Source organism: Dipteris shenzhenensis, chromosome 24, assembly GCF_047967505.1.
Source record: "Dipteris shenzhenensis isolate YYH24624 ecotype China chromosome 24, Dip_SZ_1.0, whole genome shotgun sequence".
Lineage (NCBI taxonomy): Eukaryota > Viridiplantae > Streptophyta > Polypodiopsida > Gleicheniales > Dipteridaceae > Dipteris > Dipteris shenzhenensis.
The window spans coordinates 2295761-2319408 of NC_141619.1; the positions used below are offsets into that span (position 1 = coordinate 2295761).

At 43.1% G+C, this 23648-nt stretch overlaps 1 protein-coding gene across 2 annotated transcripts in view; it reads left to right on the forward strand.

Annotated features, from left to right (window-relative positions):
* EMB2771 (E3 ubiquitin ligase) overlaps positions 1-23648 on the forward strand; it is a 305147-nt gene that overhangs the window by 30324 nt on the left and 251175 nt on the right. For both annotated transcript variants that reach the window (XM_087395130.1, XM_087395131.1), the window contains exons 4-9: positions 1195-1502; positions 6907-7012; positions 11850-12019; positions 12113-12285; positions 12474-12540; positions 22614-22799. In XM_087395130.1, coding sequence (XP_087251256.1) covers positions 1195-1502; positions 6907-7012; positions 11850-12019; positions 12113-12285; positions 12474-12540; positions 22614-22799 — 1010 coding nt within the window. The remainder of the gene's footprint in view (positions 1-1194; positions 1503-6906; positions 7013-11849; positions 12020-12112; positions 12286-12473; positions 12541-22613; positions 22800-23648) is intronic.

Sequence of the window (23648 nt, forward strand, 5' to 3'; positions counted from 1 at the left end):
GAGCATCATCCATTTTCACTATCCCAGAAACATATTGAAGAAATTCAGTCCTCGCATCAGTCATTTGATTTGATGGGGAGCCAGGGGTAGAGAACAGTGTCTGGAAGTAATTTTGGCATTCATCTTGGAGATCAGAGAAAGAGTGCGTCCAAGATCCATCTAGTTTCCTGACCCTTAGACATGAGTTTTTCTTTCGAGTGGCATGCAGGCCCTGGAAGAAGGCTTTTGATGAGCAGCCCTTATCCATGAGGGGCTTCATTCTTGCTCTAATCTACACACGTGCGCACGCGTGCACACAAACACATACTGATTTTTTTGGGTGAAATCCATGTATGTTTATATTACAAGAAGCAGTTTCCAAAGAGGGTCATGCAATTACCGCATCAAAAGATGTTAATGTAAGACAAGCAAATAGAGTAGTCTATTTGTCGAACACATAGACAATCATAGAAAGATTGCTTGAGTGACATCTGGAAGTAGTGAAACTTGGAAAAAGTTGAATCTCCAAAGATTCTATGATTTCTGTCTTTCCATAGAAAGACACATACACACACTTTTTGTTGGTGAAATCCATTTGTCATTATATTACAAAGAACAACAAAAAATCAAAATTTGTACGATTGTATATATTCTAGTCTTACAAAGGTATGTATATTACAAAGAACAGTCCCAAAGAAAGGGACAATCAGCTACAAACATCAGAAGATGTCATTGACAGGGAGACACACACTTTTTTGTTGTTGTAAGAAGCAATACTCATTAGAAAAAACACACGCACACACACTTTTTTTTTTTTTTTGGGTAAATCCATGAGAGGTATATTATCAGCAAGATTTACATGAGGGTCTCAAAAAACAGAGAGCCTCAACAGGAAATTAAAAGCAAAGAGAAACTATTTCCAGGCATGACTGAGGAAGATCTCCTTGATGGCAAGCATCATAGATAGATTGCCGTAGGGAGAGTCTGAAATATTCATAAGATTGCAAGAACGGATTCCCAAAATATCTCATGTTGTGATCCTGCCATATGGTCCAAAAAGCCCAATATCTGACCCAGTACACACACACACATGGCATATATATATATATATATATATATTTATCATGTGCATGCATGCGTGGGTGCGCTATAGTCAATATGTATATAAATGTTGATTGCTTATGTTTTTTTTTTTGGGGATGCTTATGCATGCAGGTGAAATGAACCTTGTTCCATTGCCTTATCGAATGGCGTCAATTTGGCCTCTTCCTTGGGGATTGCTGCTGCAGAGAGCATTTGATGGTGGTTTATTTGAAGGTTTTGGAAGTGCACTATCATCTGATATACTCAAACCTGGAAATCAAGGCTCCATTTCTGAAGGAACTAGAGATGCAACTTCTGCTTGTAGCGGTGGGAGCAAGATTCCTTCTTCAATTTACAGCTCTTCAGGCCCTCCTAGTTTCTCACTCACTTCTCCTAATTTTTCACATTTCACATTGCAACATCCTCTTGAAGAGCCAGAGGTTAGTACATCTATTTTCTCAACTTGAGGATTGTTCTCTCTTTATCCCTGGAATAGATGGAACACATGTCAATGTAAATACTACAAATGGAATTGTTTTGTTTCCAATTGCTTGTTTAATCTGAAGGCAATATTCAAAAGTAATTTAAAAAGCTGTTTCGTCTTAATATGGGCAAATCGTACACAATGTAATTGTCTGCAATTTCGATGGCTATAAGGAGTTCAACGATGCCCAAATGAGCCTTAAGGGTTTTGAACTCTTGTGAAGGTCTTACGGTATGAGGTTGAAAGGTGAAAGACTACTTTTGTCTATGGTTTGTACAATGTTTGATATCATTACTGTATGGGATTCACACACAGCAAACACTACTACGACACTGCTTTCCCGTACTCCAGATGTCATGCAGATCACACTTGTTTGTCAATGAAGGGAGAAAAACTAGCCAAGCTAGTGGTTGGGCCTTGAGGGGGAGATCCTATGGAGGGCCTTTCCCACTCTGACTCATTTGGATGCTTTGTTGCATCCTCTACAAGGTGATGTGTCAGCCGTTCTTACTCAGCTAGGCAAGCAATGGCATAGTGGCACGTCAAGTGTAGCAGTCCTTGCAACCACAGTACTGCCACATGGGCGGGCTATGTGTAAGCTATGTTCCTCTTAGAAGGATGTACGTGCTACTGACTGAATTGGAAGCATAAAAGACCAACTAAAGTAGAGAGAGTCCACATCTGCGTGCATACATGAGAGTGAAGGAATATGACTTACAGTGGTTGCAACTGGTCTACCTTCATGGAGTATATTTATAGGCTATGCCAATAGGCCTATGAATACAATTTTCAAGGCATTGATACCACGCTGGAAGCACAACAATTATCTCCCACTCACTTTGTACCACGTGGGAGATCTCAACAAGTGTCTGGTTCTCAAGCTCAGACACCATGTTAAAATAACAATGAACTTGCATCAATCACCAACCTTGACTCAAAGTCATCTAATGTGGAAGTTTAATTGCCAGGATACTACACACCACCTTATCTTACTTGGCATGTGTGCACACAAGTAATAAAGAAACACTTTCAGATTACAGTAGTACAATCAGATAAAGAACACTTCCAAATCTGGAAAGAATACACACAGGAGTACAACCAAAACTCCAGGTATAGTACAGAACTTTCAGATCTGGAAAGAATACAGACAGTACTACAACCAAATTTCCATGTATAAATGTATGAAATCAAATACAAAACTATATAGTGTCCACCACCTGAGCTCCAGCCAGGTATGGCACCCCTATGGACATTGTATGCTGCTCCTACTGCTATAGAACTCTTCCCTACTGCTGTGTGCCACTTCATAGGCTTCAGGACTGCTAAAGGATGAGTTCTTACTGTTCAATATGCTCGTGGTCTATGCAACCTCCAGTTACTTTCCAACAGGGTTGGTATGCACACGGGATTACACCAGATTGCTGCCTCAAGTGTGCTGCTGTTGATGTGCACACTGGACACCTTTGAAGACTGCCTGGCTGAGTGTCAAATGTCCACACAAGGGGGCCCTTGTATAGACGGCTGTATGCCCCCCAAAATAGCCAACCAGAGTTTTAATCTGGCCGACCATCCCTGGTATAACCAAACCCCCAATGGTACTGCAGAACAACTGCTGACCAGTTCTGGGTGGGTCATGGCCCCTGCTTGCTGGCTGACCTGCTGCAGGCATATATAAGGCCCTGACCATTGTAATTCCTAAACATAAGTCCCGGTTGCTGTTGTATCGCATGACTGTTGACCAGTGCACATTCCCCCTCACTATGTTCTATTGGGAGTGTGGGCACAGTAAGCAAGGACCTCTCGCAACTTGAAGCCTTCGATTGTTAGAAATCGACCAATAGAGGGTATGCACAGCGGAAGACTGATAATACAAAGTTGCCAGATCGAAAAATTTCTTTATACGGTTATGCATGTTCACTGCCTTCCCTTCAATCAAGTGCCCTGTCAAAGAGCCCCGGTTCGGAGGTCAAAAAAGGCTCCTTGCTGGCCGACCAAATCTGGCCGACCAGATTGACCTGGTCGGTCAATATCTGACCAGGTCGGTCAGATCTGGGTCAACCAGCTGGCCGACCAGCTGGTTGACCGACTAGCCCCTTCCTATTTAAAGGGGGGGGGGCCTAGGTATTCTTAATCACTTCAAGCTCCAGAGGTACCTGCACACCCTGAGCCTCTTCTGCCCCCTGGCTGCCTCCGCTGCTGCCTCCACTTCTGCCTCCTGGCTGCCTCCTTTGCTGCCTCCATTTCTGCCTCCTGGCTGCCTCCTCTGCTGCCTCCTCTTCTGCCCTTCTTTCTGCTCCAGATCTGCTCTCCTTTCTGCTTCAGATCTGCCCTCCTTTCTGCTCCAGATCTGCCTTCCTTTCTGCTTCAGATCTGCCCCAACTTCTGCTCCAGATCTGCCCCAACTTCCGCTCCAGATCTGCCCCCAACTTCTGCTCCAGATTATGTTCTTTCTATTCCAAATCTGCAGCAACTCTTGCATCAGTTTGCTGTCTCAGATTTGGTTCAGTTCCAACTTGTGGAGCTAGTGCAGAAGTCCACTACAGTTGTCTTCCCTGGAGGATTGACGTTTGCTTCCTCCAGAGCTTCTCTCTCATATCTTCTCCTGTACTGAGTTCCGTTTGTGATATATATTTCTTCTTCAGCCATTATTAGTCTTCAGTATTGTTTTATTTGTCTCCAAGTATTTTCTTTATACTAGGATGTTGGTGTATTCCTAGACCCATGAGCTGGTCATGTAGCCATGCTATAACGTGAGCCTCTGAGCATGTTGAGTCTCAAGTCATGAGAGTGCTTGGATCAACCTCTGAACACGCTCAGACTTTAGCCTTTGAGTTACATAGGGTGCACAGTTTGATGACTGTCATTGTCATGTTCTGTTCTTGGTTCCATTCCAGTAGTCTCTCACCTTACCTTCATGGGGGGGTGTTGGAATATGAAGCCAAAGTGAGTCTAAAATGAGTGTTCTAGGTGTGTTTTTTAGTCTAGTGAGTCCTCGGCATGCCACATGTCATATTGGGAGTTATCCCATATACACTATGGCTTTCTAGAGTCTAGTGTCACTATATAGTGTTGTACTTGTCTTGAGTCTTTTCATATCAGTCAACATCAAGCTCTTTGGTATCATGTGAGTACTTATCCATTGCTTTCATTTTCTTTCCATTTCATTTCCATTATGCTTGTTATCTTTCCTTTCCATTCCTAGTGTTAGCTTGCTTCTCTCCCTACCACTATGATCTTTTAGCTTCTATATTGACAATCCTCTCTATACGAGGGAACTATGGTTTCGTAAAATATAAGAGGGAGAGATCGCTCAAGCACTAAATTTTCTCACGTCGATCTAGCGTGAGCGAAGGATTCATCACAAAAACCCCTTGCTTCAATTATACTGGTATATCATAGGGAATAGGAACTCTCCTTCCACAACAAAAGCAAAATATATCTTCAAAGGTAGAGTTGTCCGAATTAGACCGTCATATCGTGCCTTGTCAAAACTATGGATTATAGACAAGGAGATTCCACCCACGACTCACGCTACACCATGATTTTAGGTTGCTTCATCATCACCCCATCTTTCCCCAGGTTTATTGCCTTTGCTTTGATACCAAATGAAATACGAAAATCAGACTTGTGTGTCCTTTTCTCTTCAGTTGACAAAACCAGAGGCGATGGCACGATTTTATTCCTCCTAGCCAACCTCTGTAGCGCAGTCATAATATTTGTCAAATGTTGATTCTTTTACGCTCACTATCAAGCCCATAACTCCTTAGATGCGTCTACATGCCACATGTCACAATCTTGAGACCTTTCCTTAATGCACCGTTTATCCCTCTCTTGGAGTACATTTTAGTCATTTGCCCCTAGGCACATTTCACAATTCGTTGCACGTAGGCGTGTGACCTTAGGCGGACTATACATCTAGTGAATATCTCACTCTGTGAATGCACATAAGACACATGCAGGCCAAGCCTTATAGGAACGCGTCTGCCTCTCAGCGGTTATCCGAGATCCTGTTGTCTCATGCTTCCAAAATTGTGTGCAGTGTGCAAATGATATCATGCCAAATGGCCACAAGGGTGGCAGCCGAGGGACTTGGTGGCCCCCCATCACCAAGTTGCAGTTGGAACCTCGATGTTCCAAGCAGTGATGCTGGACACCATCTCCGCAACATTGTCCTCTAGGGAAGAACCAACAATCCCCCTTTTCTATAAGCTAGCCAAAATAGATTTCTAGATTACCACTCCATGTCTCCGGCTACAATTGTTGGTCCTCTAAAGGGAAAATGCCGACTCACCCTTCCAAGGTCTTGTTACTTGAATTTGAGCTTAACAACCTACACTTTGCATGAACAAAATCTTGACATTCCTTTTGGATCTTTATATTCTCCTAGAGTCAGAAAGTACCCTAGTATGCAAATTGCATGTTCTAGGCTAAGGACTTTTTTGTCTTCAATGAATCCAAAGCTTACAACTTGGGCCATATGTATGCCTAGTCTCCTACATGCATAGCTAAGTAGGTAGTATGTAACAAGACAACTAAATGTTGCTCTTTTGCTGCTTAATATGGTTTCCAAGACCAATTGGAGGTTGTATAAGGGAGGATTAGAAGTTTGCAACCTTAGTAAAAAAATAGAAACATTAGGGATCCATTTGTAAAGGTATTGAGATTGAAACTTAAAAAAACCACAAATATTTTGTATTAGAATATGGATGATTGATTTTGGCTAAAAATAGACTTAGGTTTTGCATTTTTGTGACACTTTTCAATATGTTTTTGACTATTTGACATCGTATTATCACCATTCTATATTGTTGGTTCTAAAATGCAATCTATTTGATCCCTTAGCTTCCTTCAACTTAGTGAAATTGATTTTTGTAAAATAAAAGCTTAACTATAGCTATAGAAATATAATTTCGATTTACTTTTGGAGCACATAGATAGTTGACCAAACCTGGATGTCAAAGCCCACCTCCTCACTAACTCAATCCACATATCCACATAGTATTCCCTTTTGAATCCATGGAAAGCTATCTGAAGTGTGTGTCCCTTTGATTGGTGGGTATAATAATGAATGCAAAGCGCTTAGGTAACTCTGGCATTCTAAGACCAAACAAGAGAAAAAAGACAAGAAATAGACTAGAAAAGAGTACGAGTTCTTAGTGCGACGCAAGAACGAATAATTCATTGTGCAACATGGGCAAGAAGTCTTATGTACGTTGTGCAATTGTATTGCGATGAAACTCTTGGGAAGGAGATCACCATATCCTACGTAGGATCTTAGTTATTCTTTGTTTTCTTCATAGTGTTGTTGCTTACTTCTAAATTTTAAGTGTGTGTGTCTAACTTGGGATGTGGTTATGTAGGCATTGCAATTTGAAGAAGCTGGGATAATATGTGGCATGATCGATGGCGATGAGCGAATCATTTGGACAAGCAGTGAGGTTCCTTATGTTGCTTCTTATCACAACGGTATGTTATTGCTTGCATATCTTATTCTTTCTCTTGAAAAGGGCTATTTGAATGCCACGATTAGTAGCTTTTATCATGTAAGTGAGAACTTTGTGAGTTTGATTTATATGGGAAGAACACAAAGCCAGTTATTAACTCATTTGCGGGGCTCAACTTTGTCATTTTGTCTCTCTTTAAAAGCTTTCATAAGCACTCTATATGTTATTTCCCAATCATTGTACGCTTGCTCAATGTATAGAGAACATGTTTCTCATGTTGCCTTATTTTGAGGTTAAATCCACTTCAACAGACCTTAAGCCCAAGTTTGTTTTTGGTCTCTCCACAAACAAACTAAAACACAAAGGGGTTGATCTTGTTCCTTGTAGAAATGGTAAATAAAAATTTCAATGCAATGGTGTAGGCTACATTGCAATGACTCTTGTTTATATTCTCTCATAAGGCGAGAGAGGCATTCTGGTCTCACATACCAAATGTGCCAAAGGGCAACATTAGAATGAAAAGAAACTAGTACATTTTGCTACACAACTATACAAGTAAGTTCAATTTGGTATAATGGATGATTATAGCAAGCATAGTAAGGGCCTTTGGTTAATTTGACCAAGTCCATAGACAATTCATCATATCAGGAGATGTAGCATCTGATGAAGAAGCTAAACAGAAGATATCTTGTAACTATATGAGTAATGGCATTCAATCAAGTTAGAGACTCTGGCAAAAGACTCAGCATATCAAGAGTCAATAGAAACTTCATTATATGAAGAGAGATAGCATCTAATGAACAAGCTAAATGGGAGATATATCGTAACTCTATAAGTAACAGCATTTCTAGAGACTCTGACAAAAGGAACTCAGCAAGAAGGTTGAGATGGAAAAGAGTTCTCTACCAAGAGTAGAAGGTGACCCTCATGGGATCAGCACATATACTGTTATTATTCTGTCTTGATCAGCACACATTTCCGGGTTTATTTACCTACTTTTGTTTATGAGTCATGTAAATGCCTCAACCAGTTCTCTCACGTGCTAATGGGTTGTTTGGCTAGGCTCTTTACTGCAAGCCTCTATCATCGGCTGCATCACCTATGCTTCTCTTGTTAGTTTAAGGGGTAAAAGAGAGCTGTCCATTGGTTTAACTATTATTCACATTGGGCTTGCGGCTTTGTTTGAAGTGTTGGCCATATTGAATGCCATGTCGGTTCCATTGCAAGATTTTGCCAAGACTATGCATATGTTTGTTGCTAGAAGATAGGACACATTCACATTTCTCGAGCTAGTCAATTTATTTGCAAGAGGAGCAGTCTAGGCAAAACCGCAGTGATATGATGGCTACAGATTTGTAGGCCATAAGGGCAAAAGAAAACCCTAAGGGGTAATAGAAGAAAGTCTGCTTTTACCAGCACTTTTGGCAAGGAAGACGAGAAGGGGGGTGAGAAAAAGAAGAAGGTAGCCCGCTTTCATTCTCAGTCCTCTCTCTTGAGTCTCAGCCCGAGTCTCAGCCCTCGCGCAGCCCCCTCTTATCCCCTTTGGGCTTTAATGGCCCAAGTGGATATAGGTAATTCAAAACCGTGGCATGAAAGGTTTGGGTATGTTAGCTATGGGACTCTCTCAGAAATGCACAAAGTTGGGTTAGTGGATGGACTTTCACACATTGGAGACAGTGCCGAGGTCTGCCAGGCTTTCAGGGAGAGCAAGCAACACTGGGAGGCATTCCCAAAGGAGGCGACGCATCGAGCCAAGGTACCACTGGAGTTGGGTCTACTCTGACATATGTGGAAAGATGTCCACATCGTTCTCTGGAGTTGTATATTATCTTACCTTCATTGATGATTTCAGTATGATGATATGGATCTACTGCATTGCAAAGAAGTCTCAAGGCTTCACCAAGTTCCAACAGTGGAAGGCCAATGTCAAAAAAGAGTGTGGAAAGAAGATCAAGACCTTCCGAACTGACCAAGGGGGAGAGTGCACATGAGAGGAATCAAGACAGTTGACTATTGCACACACATCTCAACAAAACGGGGTAGCAAAAAGAAAGATTTGGACACATTCAACATCTACAGCGAGAAAGAAGGGATCAAAATCCCAACAAAATGGCGAGCAGAAAGAAAGGTCTGGACAATCACTGAGATGGGGCTGTGTGTGCCGAGGGAGAAGAAGCTTCCTAGATCTTTTTGGGGTGAAGCAGTTCATATGGTTGTTCACATGCTACAGAACAACCAAAGCGGTTAAGGGGAAAACTCCATACAAATCGTACTTTGGTAAGAAGCCCATTATTTCTCATTGAAGGAATTGTTCTTCTCATGCTTATGTACATCTGAATAAAGCAAATAGGATTACTTTGGATTCAAGAGCAAGAATTATATCTTTGTTGGGAACAGTGAGCAAAAGGTCTATCGACTGTATGACCCAGAGACAAAGAAGCCAGTGGTGAGTAGGGATGTTGTTTTCTAGGGCACAGAGTCTGAGCCACCAGCAACCACACCAAAAGTTTGAGTTGTTCCCCAGCGATGGAGGCTTGCTATCATGCAAGAAAAGGAGCAAAGGATCCAGAGTTAGAGACCTAAGCCAACTGACGATGAAAAGAAAGCTACCAAGGTGGTACCTGAAGACCTTGGAGGATTCAAGAGTCACAAATATTTGAGAGAGCAGTTCGGAGGTAAGGAGGTCTCAGAGCAAAGTGCTATGCTCTATTGGTTCAGATTCAGAAGATCTTGGAACCAAGGACTTTTAAAGAAGCAAAGGAAATTCCAAAGTGGCAAGCTGCCATGAAAGTAGAAATGGAGACCATTTTGAAGAAACATTCTTGGGACTTGGTTGATAGACCCCGAGAGAGGAAGATAATAGGAACCAAGTGGCTTTACTATGCCAAGTGCAAATCTGATGGTACTTTGGATAAGTACGAGGCGAGACGTGTTGTCAAAGACTATGCACAGGCAGAGGGAGTTGATTACAGAGAGCCTAAAACCAGGATGACTTCAGAAGCACGGTCATAGTTTTGACTGCCTACCACCAGTGGCTAATCTTTCAAATGAACATGAAGTCTGCCTTTCTAAACGGTGAGCTTCAGGAAGAAGTTTATGTTGAGCAGCCAAAAGGCCTCTAACAACGAGGTGAAGGAAAGAAGACATGCAGGCTTCGCTGGCCACTTTATGGGCTGAAATAGGCATAGAGAGCGTGCCATCCAATGATAGATGACTACTTCTATGAGATACACATATCTCATAGTTATTCTGATGCCCACATGTACTTGTTCATTTATTATGATCATCATCCTTTATTTTGATGACTTAATTGTCACAAGTGATCACCGGAAGAAGATCTAGGAGGTCAAAGGAATCTTGATGAAGGAGTTTGAGGTGACATGTTTAGGACTTCTTCATTATGTCCTTGGTATAGCAGTTGGGCAAAAGAATGACATCTTCTTCATTTATCAAGAGAAGTACTGTCAAGAGGCGCTGAAGAGATTTCAGATGGAGCATTGCAAAGAAGCACCAACCCCAATGGAGGATGGGACAAAGCTGAGCAATGAGGACACGTCTCAGTTGGTTGATGCAGCAGTCTGGTTTGTACTTTGCTGTATTTAACTCATACTCGACCAGCTATAACTTTTACAGTGGGAATGAGTCTGTCAGCTCTCGTCAAAGCCAAGGGAAAATTACATGAAGGCCGAACTCAGGGTTCTAACGTACCTCAAAGGCACAACCAGCTATGGGGTCACGTATCATTCCGGGGGCAAGCTTGGAGGATTCTGTGATTCAGATTGGGTTTGAGACTGGGATACTCGACGCTCGAGGTCAGGCTACTACTTCATGGTTGCATCAGGTGCCATATCTTAGCTAGCAAGAAGCAATGTAGAGTTGAGTTGTCTTCCACGGCCCAATATGGGGCGGCTTGTTTAGCAGCATGCGAGTCCATTTGGCTCAAATGGATACCAAAGGACATGGGAGTTCTTCTGGACGAGGTAACAGTGATCACGTGCGACAACGCGTGCGACAACGCGAGTTGTATAGCGATTGCAAAGAACCGGTACTGCATGCTCATACAAAGCATATAGATGTTTAAAACCACTTTATTCGAGAGTTAATTTTGGACGAGATCATGGAGCTGCTTTAGTTTTCCAACAGAAGATAACATCTCTGACATTTTTACAAAGGCTCTTTCCAGTAGGGCTGTAGAACATGTTAACTGCACTTTCAGGCCTATTTATAGGCCTTACAGTAGGCGACTCCAGCAGCTGCAGGTCGCAGTCTAAACAGTAATAGTCGGGACAGACCTGGTCTGTGTCTGCAAGCACCAGTCAGGTGTTTTGCAGACTGGATTTGGTATTGTGGTGTAGGGTTCAGCCCTCCACATCGCCTATAAATAGGCGCCTATCTCAGCATACGTACTAGCAGCCATTGAAGCCTCTAAAGGCCCCGCAGAGTGAAGGGGTGTGATACATCTTTCCCTTCTGTAGTTCTCAGTGGGAGGCAATCATCCTTGATTGCAATTTTGCCCAGCATCTCTGGCTGGATTTGTTCAGCTCATCCTTGAGCAGTTTTCCCACAGTTGTGGATGAATATATTTTGAGTGCTACTTCTCCTCTCTATGCTGTACTTCTGTGTGTAATTTCAGTTATTGAGTGCATCTTTCTTGTTTATTCCGCTGCGTTAGGGTTTCTGTTCAGCCCCTTCACTCTAACACTCTCATCCATTGTGGTTTATCCTTTAATTCACCTTGCCTTTTTTTTTGAGGGTGTGGTGGCTTTTTGGTTTGTGAGGGTTGGTCAAATTTTGATAGTCTCATATTTCATGTCAAAGATTGAAAGGGTTCCATATGTTTGTGCTTTTATACAAGGAAGTGAAGATGCAGCATTCAGTATGGAAAATCAAGTTACTTGAAGTGGAAAGAGAGTCAAGAGATCCTTTATTTGGGATTAAATGTCCACATTCTCACGCTCTTGAAGGCAATAAGAATGTTTGCCTGCAACGCATATGGCAGGATGAAGGGGTTCAAACAGTTGCTGATCAGGTAAATTTACACTTTTGTTATTCAGCTCAAAGGCACAAACTTGGGTCCCATTAGACAATTTTGCTAATTATTATTTTTTGGTCTTTCTTCCAGGTGTTCTTGGCCACTGATGATGATGGTGTGGCTATCCTTTGCTTTTTGCTGAAGGCTTTACAAAAGATTATTGCATTGAGGCTTTTAAGTATTGAGGCTACAGGCTTGCAATGTGACATTGCATGGACAATTCCTGCAATGGCAACAGCTCCTGTGGTTGCAACACGCCCTTGGTATTTGTACTTTCACATCCTGAATTTTTGAATATTGTGGCCTTGCAACACGCATTTTTGTACTTCTTATTCCAGAATTCTTAAGTGTGCAAGAGTTGTGTGTATTCAGTTTTGAATGACTAGTCGTCGTAAATTTGTAAATCGAGGCATGCTTGATCTTTTGTTTGCACCATATATGTTGGTTGTAGGCTGCGGCAATCAGTCAAGCAATTCGACCTTATTATCTTGGCGCTTGATGGATCACTCTTTTTACATGTAAGATAATTTCTCTTTTGACGAGTATTAATATTCTTTTGATCTATGTCCTTTCCGTTTTGACAAGGAGCTGCACCTATGATATGTAAGGAAGGCAAATGTAATAAAAATGATGAGATGCGAAAATATTGCACCATTGAGGCTGCTGCTTTGGTGCCTTGAAACTAAACTTTAGAAGGCATGCTGAGATCTCAGTTTTGGACTAAGAGATTGATCTAGGTCTATGCTTTTAGAGGATGAGTTTGGGAATGTTCCTGGATTCATCTAGGTATATGCTTCTGCCGTATTAGCGGACATGCAAATTTCACCTTGTGAAGTTTTCGTCCAAGTTGCGGCCTGCTAGTATTGCAATAATCCTTTCTATCTTAAATGGTGCGTTGCCCTATCAGCTAGATTTAGGTGCACGTTTGGGAGAGGGAGGATGGCACGATACTCCTTGGGGAGCCTTGGGAAGCGGAGTGTAACCGGAAAATGTGGAACATGGAGTGTCGTATCCATGTCCTCCGTTGTGAACCCATGATAATCCTTTCTATCTTAAATGGTGCGTTGCCCTATCAGCTAGATTTAGGTGCACGTTTGGGAGAGGGAGGATGGCACGATACTCCTTGGGGAGCCTTGGGAAGCGGAGTGTAACCGGAAAATGTGGAACATGGAGTGTCGTATCCATGTCCTCCGTTGTGAACCCATGATACCAAGGAAAGAGGTAAACAAGATGTGGGTCAAGGAGGATGGGGCTCTGCACCACAAGTGTCGAGGCATTGTCGAGGGAGCTCAACTGGATGAGGAAAACGCATCTTCCATAGATGGTGACCTCCTGGATGTGGTGTCCCTCTAATGCCAACCTCGCCTGGATCCACCCTCGCACCTGTCTCCGTGTAGGTGTGACGCCCACAATTTTGCCCACAAGCGCCTTGTCTTGAAGGGATTGAACTGCATGCTGTACCTGTTGCTTGTCAGTTGGGTAAAGAAGAATCTTAACGGCTGTGGGAGTTGCGGGTGTTGCCATAGAGCCCCTTTGGCCAGACCAAGGGTCACCACCAAGATGCTCTTTCACTGTAACAAGCACAAATGCTCCCGCTGGAGGGAGGCAAATGAAAAAGGAGAGAGGAAGAAGGACAAAGAGGTGGGGGAGAGAGGTGGCAAGGGTGGCAGGGAAGGAAGAGGGGAAGAGAGGAAGGAGTAGAAGGGAGAAGAGGAGGAGGAAGGAGTGAAGGGTCGGAAGGAGGAGTGGAGAGGTGGGAGGAGGAGGAGAAAGACGGGGGGAGGTGGAATGGCGGGGGGGCACGCTGGCAAGAGAGGCAAGAGAACTGGAGAAGGTATGAGGCGGGAGAAGGAAGGGGCGGAGGAGTAGCAAGGGGGCAAGAGCGGAGAAGACAAGGCGGGGCGGGGGAAGGCAAGGCGGAGCGGGGAGAAGGCAAAGCAGGGCGGAGGAGGCCGGGCGAAGCAAAGGCGAAGGAGGAGGCTAGGCGGAGCGGGGGGTGAGGACAAGGCAAGGCGGAAGGGGGGCCGCGGGCAGCAGGCTCTCAAGCCGCCACGGGCAGAGGAGGAAGCTCAGTGAGCAGTCGGGAGCTCACCATCTCCTTGCGGAAGCTTCAGCGTCGAGAGCCCACTCTCTTTCTCTACTGAATGTGTACTGGTAGGATCCACTTAATGTATGCATACACAGTAAATTGACAAGTAAATATGCACGACAAAACAAATTACAGGGGAGCTAGAGCGCTCCTACTAAAAAACAAGACACCGATTGGTCCCAAACGTTGGCGCCCCTGTGGTATTTATTTAACATTCATTTTGAGCCAAGCGATTGATTACAAAGGTCTCTGGGAAGCTGCAACATAGGCAAACCAACGCCCGCAGACTCCCCGTCCAGCCCACCCTGTAATTCCCTGCTCAACTTCAAACGGTGAACATCATCCAGTCACTAGACAATCCTGTATCCTCAACCAACCAAAGCATGCAGCAGAGACCCCAAAAGCATCCACTGTCTGAACCACTTCTGCAACTGCACATCCAAGTGCCCAACCAACCAAACACGGCTGAACAACTGCAAGACAAAGCCCTCAACAGCTGAACTCTGGTGCAATCAAACAACCAAACGCTTCCCAGCGGGTTGCCTCAATCTATAGCCTCCCTGGCCATTGCCCAACAGCATAAATCAACCCTTCTTCACGAGGAAAGAAACCTTAATGCAATAACTAGCCAGGAACCAATTAGGGAACGGCAAAAGCAGGCAAAGACAAGCCTTCTTCTACTCGGTATCCACAGAAGAAAGGTCACCTTGGCTGAAAAACCCTAGATCTTGCGGAGATAAGTTGATTTCGCTCTGGCACAGCCCCAAAAGCAGCTTAGAAGTGAACACCCACGTTTGGAAAGTCACCAAAATCAGCTGGCACAGCCCGGAAGCCTCCAGAATCAAATCACAATCTTCTTGCACAGCCTGGACAACCTAGACACAAAATCGCAATTTCCCCGGGACAGCTTGGAAACTCCTGAAAACAGATCGCAATTTACTGTAGCAGCTCGAAAATACCTGAAAACAGTACTAGAACAGGATGTAGTCACCTGGCACAGCTCGGAGGACTTGGAAATTGAATTGCAATTTGCAGCAGACACCCTGGCAAAAATCGCAATGTACAACAGGCTCTCAATCTGGTGCGTATTCCTTTGGTAGGCCCTAGATGCACTGGTACAGGCCCTGACTGGTGACGATTTCCCTTGGTAGGCCTTGGAAGCTCTTGGTAATATGCGATTTTGCTCTAGCAGCTCTTGGCAGGCTCTGGCAGCTCACAACTGATGATCTGACTCCTTCTAGAACTGATTTGGCCAATTGAACCCAAAATAAGAGCTTTGGGTCCTTTTTGTAGTCCTGTGCTAAAATTAGCAATTTTTAATTGCACCAATCTTTTGGCCTCCCTATTGCACACTTTGGCTCTCGGAATTAAGTGCCTAGTAACTGGGCGCACATTCACTATTTCCAATGGTCCACTAGGAATTTCAATTCCCGAAGTCTCACCCCATGGCTGGATTGTCGCGTCCCAGAGGCTCAAGGCAGTCATGTGCAAATTACAGGAGTCACAAATCAAAAGCCCCATAATTTCACGTCCTCGTGATAGAGCCCCTCTTGAAAGAAGGCAAATGTCCTTGATTGCTTGCAAAAGAAAACCAAGTGAAAACACTACAATGTTTGTTAGGCAAAAGACAAGCAGACATTCCACATACATGCATACATGCATACATGCATTCACAAACAATATGCTCCCCATGATGTCCGATCCACCTCACGTATGGCCATCCCTAAGGACCCACTACCAATGATACATCATGAGCATGTGTAAACACTTAATGCATGCACATAGATACTCAGACTGTACTTCCCAGGGATAGTTCTAAGAGATAAATGGAAGCAAGAGCAAGAGTGAGCAAGTAGAGAGTGAGCTGAACGTAGGTCACTCCCAAAGTGGACTGAATGAAGTGAAGTACAATGAAAGAGATGAGGGTTTTGTCTAAGTGACAAAACCCTATCTAATCACGAACTGTAGTTAGAGATTAGACTGTGGTCAGGGAAAAAACCTCTAAGAGGGAAAAGTGCCCCTAACCCACTTATTACATTACATTGGCCACTACCTAGAATATAATAATAATTCTAACACCCCCTTGCAATGCCAATGTGGTGTACAAGCTAGTGATCAATCACCAAAAGGAGATAAGTTTAGGGCACTGCGAAATGCCTCAAACTTCTCACGTGGAAGTGCTTTGGTGAAGATGTCTGTAACATTGTCATGTGTTGACACATAGATTATACTGATCTCCGCTGCATGCAACTTCTCTCTGACATAATGATAATGAACCTCAATGTGCTTCGTGCGAGCATGAAACACATGATTCTTTGCCATTGCTATAGCACTCTGACTATCAGTGAGAATTGGATAAGGACCCTCCAATAAGAGACCAAGATCAGCGAACAAACGTCTCAGCCAAACACACTCAACTGTCGTTGTGAAAGCTGCCCTGTACTCAGCTTCACATGAGGAAGTAGCCACTGTAGATTGCTTCTTGCTCAGCCAAGAAATGCAAGCTTTGCCCAAAAAGAAACGATTACCACTAGTGGACCGTCTGGTATCATAGTCTCCAGCCCAATCTGAATCACTGTAAGCATGCATCTGCAAGTCACTCCCCTTGGGAAACATTAAGCCATAAGACTTTGTGCCTTGCAAATAACGGAAGATGCGTTTTACAGCCTGCGAATGTGTTGTCTTTGGGAGGTGCATATATTTGCTCACCTGAGATACTGCAGAGTGAATATTGGGCCGTGTATTGCACAAGTAGATGAGGCATCCAACAACCTGCCTGTAAAGTGTGACATCCACTGATTCACCTGCATCATACATAGCAAGCTTCAGCCCCAGCTCTATGGGAGTGGCTATAGGCTTACAATCATGCATGCTGAACCTATCCAAGAGCTTTTGCACATGCTTGGATTGAGACATAACGATGCCATGCTTGTCTTGTATAAACTGGATCCCTAAATAAAAATTTAACATGCCCAAATCTGTCATATAGAATGATGACCAAAATATCTCCCCCATCCTTCTTGATGTAGAGGGTGCTTTTCGTGGGACTATTATGTAATCCCTTATTTGCCAGGATTGCATCTATCTTGGCATACCATGCACGTGAGGCTTGTTTCAGCCCATATAAAGCTTTGTTAAGCTTGCAAATCTTAAGTGCATTGCCAGAAAGTTAAAATCCAGGAGGTTGTTTAACATAAACCTCTTCCTGCAAGTCCCCATTAAGGAAAGCTGTTTTTATGTCCAACTGATGGACATTCCAAACAAAATTTACAGCCATTGCAATAACAGACCGTATGGTGGTCATTCGGGATGTAGGAGCAAAAGTCTCCTCATAATCTATGTCCTTCTTCTGTGCATAGCCTTTGGCAACCAGCCTTGCCTTGTACCTATCAATAGACCCATTTGGCTTCCTTTTTACCTTGAAAACCCACTTGGTAGCTCTGGCATGCTTGCCTGGTGGCAAATCCACAACATCCCAAGTCTGATTTTTCTCTATGGACTGCAATACATTGTGCATGGCATGCATCGGATGCACATTATCCTTTGCGTCTTCAAAAGAGTCAGGCTCCTCTTCATCAAGAAGAGTCCCTGCATAAGCTGTCTTAACTAAAAGAGCTCCCCTTTCGTGCCTTACTGCACTACAAGTCTTGCCAGGCAATGGGGCCTCAAGCCTACTCTCCCTGAGTTTCTGTAGCAACCAATTCGGGACTGTTTTGGCTGCGTGTATCTCTTGAATCTCTTGCCTGACAACTTCATCCACACCTTGTGGAGGTACATAATCAACCGGTGGATGAATCGGGGCATGTGGATTAGGAGGAGGTTGCTGTAAATTCTGATTTTCAGCATGTACCTCAGCGGGGGAACCAAATGCTATAGGAAGCATCCCCTCAAAAACATCATCTGAAGAAGCTGGAATCTGAAATTCAGCATGTGTATGTGCTGAATTTTCAGAGAATGTAACATCTCTACTAACAAAAATCTTGCGTGAAGCAGGATTGTAGAGACGATAGCCTTTGCTTTGTGAACTATACCACACAAAAATGCATTTAAGTGCCTTATCTGACAACTTGTGTCGAAACTCCACAGGTACGTGGGCATATGCAACACAGCTAAAAACTCTAAAGTGATCCACTGAAGGCTTTCTCCCATGTCATGCCTCAGAGGGAGTGATTGTCTTCAAAGCCTTTGTTGTAGCAGGATTCAAAACATAGTTGGCACACATGAGGCCTTCAAGCCAAAACTTGTGAGGCAACTTTTTGGCAAGCATGCATCTATCCATCTCCATAAGAGTGCGATTCTTGCGCTCAGCTCTACCATTCTGTTGAGGTGTTGGAGCTGAAGTGCGGGATCTGTATGGACGGGAGCTAAGAGCAGGAAGAGGAGAGCAAATACGGAAGCAAGGAGAGGTCCGGGAAGGAGAGCTGCTCTGATACCAAATGTGAGATAAATGGAAGCAAGAGCAAGAGTGAGCAAGTAGAGAGCGAGCTGAACGTAGGTCACTCCCAAAGTGGACTGAATGAAGTGAAGTACAATGAAAGAGATGAGGGTTTTGTCTAAGTGACGAAACCCTATCTAATCACTAACTGTAGTTAGAGATTAGACTGTGGTTAGGGAGAAAAACCTCTAAGAGGGAAAAGTGCCCCTAACCCACTTATTACATTACATTGGCCACTGCCTAGAATATAATAATAATTCTAACAAGTTCGTGCATGCTTTACCCACCTATGGCCATCTCTTCAGATCCACACTAGTGGTACATCATGAACATCCAAAGTACCTAAAATATCAAATCCAAATCTGAGTGGATAGCCAACCATGGTTAGGGCCCAGTTTGGACACCCAAACTCAGCCCTACGTGCCAGCTAAACTAGGCCTACCTAACCTACCCTCTCTAGGTGGGCACAACCACAAAGAAGCCCTCTCTCACTATGAGATGCCACACTCTAACACCCTCTTTGCAGCGCATGGTGAGCACAATGAGTTGAAGAAGCGAGCCGATGAAGATGCAACCATGGGATCCTTCAACAACGTGCCTACTGGATTCACCTCGGAGAGAGCACCAAAGAGCGTGGATCCTTGAACCAGTATGCCACCTTGAACAAGAAATGAGATGTCCTCAGCTCCGGTAAACACATAACGTACATGAACCTTGGACAAGTAATCATCGTCCATCGTCTCTGCGACGTCAAGAATAAACTCCAAGCTCACTTGGTCCATAGCTCGACTTTCAAACGATCGGGGCCATTATCAGCCGGCACTCCTGCCCACATTGTCACCAATTGGTATTTCTCCCAAGAAATAAAGAAGAGTCTTTATCAGATTGACTTTGGTCAAAGAAAATTGACTTTGGCTCACTAGAATAAGTTTTACTACTTTTGCTTTGCATTGGTAAAAGAGAACTGTGGGGACACCCACAAGGGATTAGGATTAGTCCAAGAACTAGGAATGCATGCATTTCGCTAACCTTTAATGGGTTAAAGTGTTGGAATTTGTTTGTGCCATGTGTAGGACCTAAGAGAGTGCAAAAAGGACCCAAGAGTGGGGAGAAAAGTGTAAAAAGCAGGTCCCACCCAAGGCTCAAAAAGTAAAGACAAGGAGGCGCCTCAATAAAAGGAGGGCCCACAAGATTAAAAGGCGTCTAAAAGCTCCAGAGCTCTAGATTTAGAAGGAAAAAGACTAAAAGCTTGGCTTTTTGTAAAAGTAGCTTTTAGAAAGCAGGCCCGAGGTTTCACACATGCCCTCTTTGGTTGTGACCTGTGGGGGAAGACTGTCTTACTGGTGAGTCCTAGTCCTTAGCTTTGCCTTTGGACCAGCAATCTTTGGCCAGATGTAAGTTTTGAGTCCTAGTCCTTAGCTTTGCCTTTGGACCAGCAATCTTTGGCTAGATGCCCTCTCCTCCCACTTTTGTGGCACTTGCTCCGCTTTTTCTTGTGCACGGTCAAAAGTGCTTCACCTCTTGGAGTGCCACCTGGAATGACCCGGAGTGTGATTGAGTGTAAAATATCTACTTTTATCCAAAAATAGAAAATGTGTGTGTGTGTGTGTGTGGACAGAAATCATAGTCTTTGGCAATCCAACTTTTTCACTTTTCTCTTTTTTTAGGTGCTCAAGAGAGATGACAAAATATGAAGAGGGGAGAGGAGAAGAGTGGAGATGAGGAGAGAGGGCATAGCTAGAGAGCACACGTTCCAAGGGCCCTGGGCATTAGACTTGCAGATGAGCATGGTTCCTTTCTTAGCAAGAGAGCTCACATGCTCGGAATACTTTTTAAATATTATAGAAGCACCCATTAATTAGCTTTCAAATAAGCCAACATATGCTTTAGAAATTATGATTTGAATTTGTCTTAGTATAGATCACTATCCTCATGTTTCTTGTGGAAATTATGATTTACTATTGTCATGTTTCTTCCGGAAAGTTGAGATTGAAATGGGGACATGACGGTTTCAAGTGGCCTTATTATAGACTATCGTCATATGCATATCGTTTCTTGTGAAAAGTTGAGGTTGAAACTAATCTCACTAGATTTCCTTAGATTGGGGAACATAATGCATTACAGACATGTATCAATACTTTTAATTCAACAATTCATGACACTAGCTAACAGTCAGTGGACTGTTTTATAGGTGTTTCGGGCCAAGGTGCACTTTCAGTAAGTGTTTTGAGCTGTGTATTTTGCTTCAAGACTGTTTTTGTAGCCCATACTCTTGCACTCTCAGGTGCATTTGCAGATACTCTGCATTGTTGGGTGCATTTGTAGTTACTTTACAGTGGATGCTTTTGAGCTCCGTTGGATGCATTTTAGCACTTGTGGGTGCGCAATTTCAGATTTGGATTGTGCATTTTCAGTTTGGGATTGCACTTCAGATTGCAGCAGTCCTTTTATGATTGTCTGCAAACTTAGTACATAGACTATGACGTATACTTGTCATATCTTGAAATCTTCTCTTGATGTATTTGAGCACTTTCCCCCCTTTTTTATATAATACAAAAGAAATTTCAAGTGCTTTGAAACGGAGCAGTGAGTAGAGTGTGCATGAATAGTGGTAGCAGATGCTGGAAGGGAAGCAGAATAGGGCAGCAGAGGGTGGTGAGAGGGAGATGCAAGAGACGGGGAGCAGCAGCACGGATGAGTGCCTGAATTTGACTTGAACATTCTCACTACTGAGGCTTTTAAGTTTGAATCCATCATGGGAGAAAGGCCTGAAATGGTGTTTATTGAATCTCCTGAGGTTCATGAACTCTCTTAAATCTTCAATACTTCTAGTCTTTACGGCTTGCACCTAAGTTTGAATCTACTGTTTCTACTGAATCAGAGTAAGATTTGCACATCTCTTGAAGTGTCTCTGCTTGTGAAATTTTCCTTGAGTATCTTTCATTCTCTCCTTTGTTTTTTTGAATTCTCTTCTGGATTTGAATCTTTTCTTTAGTCATTATCTCCTAGGCTTGAAAGTTGTGTGCATTTAGTTTTTTGAGGATGGTCCACATCTGTTCAAACTCTTCTGTCCTGGCGATGAGTCACTTCTTGTAAATCTTCTTCTATTTGAAGCCTTTGAGTTTTAAATCTCATGCCAATTTTCTTCGTGTTGTTATTGAGTGTGTGCCAACCATGTGTACTCCTAACATGTCCATGCGTGCATGTAAGTGCACACAAGCCTCAATAAAATGGCAATACATTTTTATTAGACATGCATACACAGATATGATATACCTATTAATTAAATCATGTTTGCTTGGCCAAGTTGCCCAAATGGCTTGAAACGGGTAGCCTCAGAATCTCTGATGGTGACTTTCGAGTTTCACAAGACCTCATTGGCTAAGACACATATGATATACCTGATTAAACACGTTCATGATTTTGCTGCCACCTCCAATAGGTGCAGTGAGGTCATATGATGGGATGAGGAGAATTTATAATGTGTGGGAGGGTAATGATTTTTTCAAACCTGATTGTGTAGCTGTAGGTTATCAGCCTCAGTTAGAGGCATATTTTTAATGTTTGTTAGAGTAGGCTTTAATGAAACTGGAAATTTTTATGTAAGATGAAGTTGATGATTGAGATGGAATGGAAGGTTTTGCTGTGCTCTGCGGAGTGTAGAGAACTTTAAGTTAATCTCTGATGAAGAAATAACATTGCCTTCAGTAGAGAAGTTTCCTGAAAAGTCAATTCTGGCATATGATGTTTTTTAGTCCTTGAATTATGTCGTTTCTCTTCACTCGGTACATCCCTACACAATCAAGGAAATCCATAGTATCATCAAGGCAAAGTATACATGCTATCTCATTAAATCGATCAGGAGGTAAAATCTTTAAGAGAATGGCCTTTTTATCCTCGTCATCTACACGTGCCCCAAGATCTTGCACCTGCCTGAGTAGTGCCTGCATCCTATTCAAGAAAATTCTGAGAGACTCTGTTTTGACCCTTTGATGTTGTTTTATTTTATTTGTAATCTTGTACTAATCTAGTTCGGTCTTCTTTTTATTTTTTGTGTGCCATTGCAGAGAGGGAAGTTCCGTTTATGCGAACTTTGTCTCCCATGGAGTGAGGTGAACACTTTATGTTCGATGTCCAATATGCCTGAAATGATGCAGACAGAATACCTCAAGAGTTTTGGTAGTAAGGGGCATGTAGTTGGTCTTTCCGATCCTGTTCAGGGTCGTGTCAATGTGATTACATCTTCTGGGCAGGTGTTGCAGCTAATTTTGCACATTTTGGCTTTTTACTTCCTGCTTCCTTGTATTAAGATGATTGTCTAGACTTCTTGTGTTTGATTTACTCTAATACAGTTCTGCCTTCTAGATGCTAGCCTTTGTTCATTTTCTGGAGTGATTTATACTCAGTATGTTGCTGTGTACTGAAGTGTAAGATCACTGAACAGAATGTATTATATGTTTGCACGCCACCTAGGCTCTTATGGCATCTGCTCAACACTATGCATGACAAAGTTTGTGCTTTGAAGCTTATGTGAAGCGGGGATCGAACATGATTCTTTTATTTGTATATATTTGTATATACAACAGCTTGTCTTTTCGTTGATAAATCTACTTACAAGGACACTGGTGGGATTTTTTGGAATTGTATTGTCTACAATTTTCATCAAATGATTGAAGCAGCTGATGTACTACGAGCCATTCATGTGCTTGACCAAGAGAATCGGAGAGTAGCAAGGGGGGGGTGGGGGGAGAGAATTAATTTGGTGTCAAACAGCAACAATCTCCAATTGCACAGGTGTATCTCTCCCAAGGGAGTGCATCTCTTGTAGAGATGCCAGCTGACACAACACGTTCTCATTTTTCTTCGGATTATTCTTGAAGTCTTCTTCAAAAAGTCAGAAATTGTCTGCTAGTAGGTATTGACAGGAGATCAGAATGTGGTGTGTATCTTCGGATAATGAAAGGCATATGCATAGGTTAGTAAGACTTTACTGCTGGAGCTGAACAATGGCAGAAAGTGCTCTACCTTCAACCAAAACTGGAGATGACGACGACTGCTGCTGCTCCGCGCTCCTCCTGCTCGCCTCCTCACTGCTCTCCTCG